General features: G+C 41.2%; 1 protein-coding gene across 3 annotated transcripts in view; it reads left to right on the top strand.

The window, feature by feature from the left end:
- The window catches only part of ZNF407 (zinc finger protein 407), a 459,316-nt gene that overhangs the window by 275,375 nt on the left and 177,941 nt on the right, over positions 1-6,000 (top strand). For all 3 annotated transcript variants that reach the window (XM_047086264.1, XM_047086265.1, XM_047086266.1), the window contains exon 6: positions 1,258-1,341. In XM_047086264.1, the coding sequence (XP_046942220.1) occupies positions 1,258-1,341 (84 nt within the window). The remainder of the gene's footprint in view (positions 1-1,257; positions 1,342-6,000) is intronic.

Genomic DNA, 6,000 nt, shown 5'->3' with positions numbered 1-6,000 from the left:
TACTACATGTTCGTTTAAATGAGAACAGCTACTAATGCTCTCAAGTAAAGGGAAGACTCTTTTGGTTATGGAAGTTATTCTGCCTTCCTAGATGTACTGTTTTGTTTTGTTTTTTCTAACTTCACAAAGGCAATCACCATTTCCAAAACACATCAAGCTGAATTTCTGTTATGATACGCCAGAACGTTTTAGGACAAAAGCCAGCTGACTCGGGCAAAACCCTTGAAAGACTTGTTGCATTAAACATCTAAATGAGTAAAATACATAAAAATAGATGCAAATGATTTGTTTCATTTCCTGAAAAGTATTTCATGATTCCCCCATATCTACCCACGGTTACCATTTTTATTCTCCGTGGCCCTTCCTCTTGAGCCTTGTGGGGTAAACTTCCCAGCTCGCCAGCACCTACCGCCTAAATATGCTGCAGGAAGACAATAGATCGCATTTATAAACTGTAGGGGAGGATGTTCACTTGTGTGCAAATGCTAAAATGGAATGAGCATTTACACACTTTAAGCAAATACTGCGGCTACCAAATCTGTCTCTAGTTGTTGCAGAGGTTTTCAGTCCAGAATTATCATTAAAGATGAATAATTGAAGTTTCTGTACAGTTTCTTTAGCAATCCCTAGACTTCCTTTTTTATGCCATGAAAGTTTGAGAAACATAAACAGCCCTGGATTGTTATTGGTACTGAGTAATGCAGATTTTATTGTTACTTGGGATCTTCAGTATGCTCAAGGAAACCATTTAATTCATATTATTAAGTAGGAAGTCATTAAGGAAGAACCTGATAGAATCAGGTAAAACCAATTCAGTCTCCTTCAGTTGTTGGAAAATTCAATATGCTTTATTTAAGCAGAATCATAGATACTGTATATTAACTATTCCAAGCAATCTTTACTCAGCTCAGAAAGGCCAGATGTATGGGAATTGTAAAAAATCAGGATATGCATAAAAACTGTTCAAGTGCATAAAGCAGCCCCATCTGGAAGACATCTACCAGAAATGAAGTTGTACAAAACCATTCCATTGATAATAAAGCTAATTTTTATGGGTCTGACAAGTATGTAATTATGTTCAGTGGTGCTTTTCAGATTTTATCACAGTCAATAAACCGCAGTGGTAATTTCATTCCCATTTGACATATTTACATGGAAACATTTGATTGGAGGAATTAGTAACCCTGAAAGCCTTGATAGATATGTTTTAATGATCTGTGACCTCCGCAGTCCCTCATCTGTTTATTGTTGCAACAGGCGAGAAGTCGTTCCTGTGTGACCTCTGCGGCTTCGCGGGCGGCACGCGGCACGCCCTCACCAAGCACCGGCGCCAGCACACAGGTCAGTTCGGGCGTCCGTCCGTCCGTCCGTGGCCCTCGATTGCTTGTCTGTTCGGTTTTCGGAAAATCCGTGTACTTGAGGGTCTCCTGAAAACTCTCTTTGAATAACATGTGAATTCACCTGTTTTTTGCATGTGAAAAGTCGGCCCTCTGTAAATTCGTGTTCGGTAGGAGGACAGAGAGCTTGTGTGCAAAGTGTGGACCTCCCTGCAGCCGAGACTTTGCCTGGGGGTGAGGCTGGGGGTTGGTTGCTCTCAGACGTGCCCCCTCCCCTCAGTGTCTCCCTCTGACTTCCCTGTGCTTGCCCCTACCCCCGTAGCTGGCTACCTGCTTATCTGCAGCCCCGCCTTCTGGGCTACATCTCCGCCCACCTAACTGTATCTGTTCTTGCCATATCTGTTCTTGCCGTTAGGAAGGGACAGCAACAGAGAGGGCAACAGAAGTAGATAGTGACATTCAAGAGGATTCGTTTTTATGATGTTTATTCTTTATGATTCAGCAAAATAAAATAGATGCCTTGGTTAGGAACACTTAAGAATGAAAAGTTTTAAATATTTAGTAAAATTGATTACTTACTCGGATTTATAAGTAATTATGTTAATAATTATAAGTTCTTTTTTTTTTTTTTTTTTTTAATTTTTTTTTTTTTTCAACGTTTATTTATTTTTGGGACAGGGAGAGACAGAGCATGAACGGGGGAGGGGCAGAGAGAGAGGGAGACACAGAATCGGAAACAGGCTCCAGGCTCTGAGCCATCAGCCCAGAGCCTGACGCGGGGCTCGAACTCCCGGACCGCGAGATCGTGACCTGGCTGAAGTCGGACGCTTAACCGACTGCGCCACCCAGGCGCCCCAATAATTATAAGTTCTATGTGCCTGGGACAGTACTGTTATGGCCTTTTCCCTCCTAATTTATTATTTTTTTTGAAGTTGATTTATTTGAGAGAAAGAGATCATGAGGTGGGGAAGGGCAGAGAGAGGAGGAGAGAGAATCAAAAGCAGGCTCCACACTCTGTGCTGAGCCCAGACGTGGGGCTCAATCTCACACTTGTGAGATTATGACCTGAGCCGAAATCAAGAGTCAGATGCTTAACTGACTGAGCTGCCCAGCAGCCCCTGTCCCTTCTAGTTATTAATAGAACTATTTTATTATCAAAAGTGACCTCGTGTAGATGATAAATCATGTGGTAACATGATTTGTAACTAAATGTACTTTTGTGTGGGGGGCCATGACAGGGGTGGTTTGGCCGTTACACTCCCGCTGGCGTGAAATGAAGATACACAAAATACGTTCTGTGGTACATTTTGAATCTTAATATGTTATATTTAACGGATAGCTGTAGGTAGCTTTTAATGCCCAGGATAGTGTTTTTAAGATCAATGAAAATTAGGGGCGCCTGGGTGGCGCAGTCGGTTAAGCGTCCGACTTCAGCCAGGTCACGATCTCGCGGTCCGGGAGTTCGAGCCCCGCGTCAGGCTCTGGGCTGATGGCTCGGAGCCTGGAGCCTGTTTCCGATTCTGTGTCTCCCTCTCTCTCTGCACCTCCCCCGTTCATGCTCTGTCTCTCTCTGTCCCAAAAATAAATAAAAACATTAAAAAAAAAAAAAAAAAGATCAATGAAAATTAATGCCATTTCTTCTAGATCTTCAGTTTCTATGATTTCCGTCTCCGTATGAGGTTAGAGTTAGTATTGAATATAATTTCCAGTGTTTAACATGATGTTGGAGACACACACTTAACTCTGTAATGTGAAAGCCCATTTCAAGTTTATTGCAGCTACCTACTCTTTCAATCCAGTGACTTAAGAGATGGGAGAAGGGGCCCTGTGGATGGCAGTCATCCTCAGCGGCCATCTTGGAAGTTGAAAGCGTGCGCATGCGGTGAAGTGTGTTTCTCGGTGCCCGAAACGTTCCTATCGGAGTCACTGTTGCTCGGCCGGTCCCACCCCGCTGTGGCCTGCGGACCAGGAGAGCCTCCTGTGCACCACCTGTGCCAGCCTGGCAGCACTCCCCCCGCCCCCTGCAGTGAGGACAGTCGTGCTGTGATCACAGGCGCTTACAGGTGATCGATCACGAAGCCTGCGTTGAGGAGGCACAACTTTATATTTTATGTCAGGTCCAGAGGCTCCTTATTACTTTGCTATTAACTTTATACCGTATAGGACAATGTCTCACAGACAGAGGCATCTGTCTTTGTGGCATTTATCTGCCTCTGTGGCACAAATCAAACATGATTCTTTAATACCAAAGTCAGTTCTTAAGACTGTTTGCTTCAGCCAAACAGCTTAGTACAACTCCGTCTACGCCCTTCACTTTTATGCCGGATTTATAATATTTAAGCAACATGCAACTTTTTTTTTCCCCCAAGGCCGGAATCGTGTGGTGCATTTGAAATCTATATTTCTCCGATGTATTCCTCTTTGACATGGTTTACCTTTTTAGCACAGAGTGCCCACGCAAATTACAATCAGCTTGGAAAGGGATAGGTATCAAAAGTGTTCCAAATGGCGTAAATAATTCCCTGCTGCAATACAGAGTGTCCAGGGGCTGACACAAAACATCTTCCATTTCAAGATTTACTTTTATCACCTGTCAGAGACCCTTGATTCAAGGGCACAGGAGCAAATCCTCACGTGGAGTTGAAGAGTCTTGGCCAGCTTAATAACCACCAGCCTGCCCAAAGGAACGCAAAGTGTGAGTTTCCATGAGGAGTGTGCAGCCTTTTTGACAGATTGTTGACACACAAAGGGCAGTGCTCTATATCCAGAGCCGTTCTGGTGTTCCCCCTCTGATGTTCTTTTACTTCCCCGTCAGAGGTACCTGAGATGCAGAACATTCCTTAATGGTTATTTTGGCCAAGATTGTCGCTCATAAAGGAGAGGGTGAAGAGCAACACAATTCAGTGTGCACTGTTATGTCATAAAAGGGGAAATAAGAGGAAAGGACATTCACCTTTGTTCTGCTGTTTCGAGTAGGGTGTATACAGGGAGCCCTACTGACTTAGAGATAGCACTGTTCAAGAGTACTTATTGCCTTACTCTTGGATTTACTCATCTTTCCGGAGTTAGAATGACAAAGGATTCAGAAGGACTGTTCCCAATGCACTAAATCATTTTGATCACTCCTTAACAAGTGTGTGATGGTACCTATCTCACTTCAGGCATTAACAAGTATTAGCAAGCTAGAATTCTTATTTAAAATTTGTAGATTTTTTTTGTCTTCAAGTTTTACAACCTAGAAGGTGCATTTATTTCTCTGGCTATATATTGAGACTAAAACAACAACAATGACAACAAAGAACTACTTCTGTATCTGTATTTCAGAAGTATATTTTCCTAAAGAAATTACTTGAAGGTGGGGCACCTGGGTGGCTCAGTTGGTTGAGCGTCCGACTTCGGCTCAGGTCATGATCTCACAGTTCGTGGGTTTGAGCCCCATGTCGGGTTCTGTGCTGACCGCTCAGAGCCTGGAGCCTGCTTCGGATTCTGTGTCTCCCTCTCTCTCTCTCTGCCCCTCCCCCACACATGCTCTGTCTCTCTTTCTCTTTCTCTCAAGGAAAAAAAAATAAAAATTAAAAATTAAAAAAAAAAAAAGAAATTACTTGAAGAAATTCCCTGAAATTACCTGAAGAAATTATCATTTATGGATTGAAAAAAAAATGCCAATTAACATATGTCAGCAGTAGCATTGGGCATGTAACAAGATGAATGAGTTACCAATTAACCATTGTGTACAGATTTCACTGTAGTTTGTATAAATTGACATGGAGTTCGTCTACCAAGAGAGGAGACATGCTTGAGCCTTCTTTACTTATTTGTTAACGCATAATATTTTATGTAGCATATTTTGGTAGCATTATATTTTTTTCTGTCGGCCTGTATAGAACTCAAAATTTCTTAGTATTACGCAATTTAATCTACAGTGGCTCAGTGTTGTCAAGTTGGGTATGAAATGACAACTCATAGTTCACTGCAGTATAATTCTTGCTTAATATGAACTTCAAGGTATTAAAATATTAGAGACTATGACATTTTCATTTAAAAGTGTTTTTTTTAAGTTTAAATCATGTCACATAAAAAGTCATAAAAATTTAAATGAAATAAGCTACATTAACCATGTTTTTAAAGTTCTTATGTTAAACCTCCAAACCAAGAAAATGAACTTTAAAGATGACCTTTCATTTATACCACGAACTCAGTGAGTCCATAGTATCACCCTTTACCCTCCTAGATTCCTGCCAACTCTATGAAAAATGGTTAGGTTAAAGATGCCTACCAAGGCTATTAGAATAAACAAGTTAGCAGTGAGTTATGGTGCCACACATTTTCAAACACTAGGTTGAATGGAGTAAGAAGACATCAGGGTATATTTGTGTATGTGCTTAATGAAAAAAAATCTTTAAGTTGTTTGACCACTTGAATCCATTATGTTAAAAGTGGAAAATTTACACTACCTAACTTGACCTCTTACTATATAGCTATAATAATCATGACTGTATTGTATTAGCATAAAGGTACACAGATACATCAATGGAACAGAAGAGATCTATGCCTGTATTTGTCACTTGTTTGAGACCAAGGTACAATATTTAGAGATAAATCTAACAAAGGATGTGCAAAACCCCTACGTTGGAAACTGCAAAGTGTTGCCAAGAGAAATTAA

This window comes from Lynx rufus, unplaced genomic scaffold, assembly GCF_022079265.1.
Source record: "Lynx rufus isolate CCGP_SWC_20201006 ecotype Redwood Valley unplaced genomic scaffold, mLynRuf1.p SCAF_20, whole genome shotgun sequence".
Lineage (NCBI taxonomy): Eukaryota > Metazoa > Chordata > Mammalia > Carnivora > Felidae > Lynx > Lynx rufus.
This window is presented reverse-complemented; position numbering and strand designations above follow the sequence as displayed.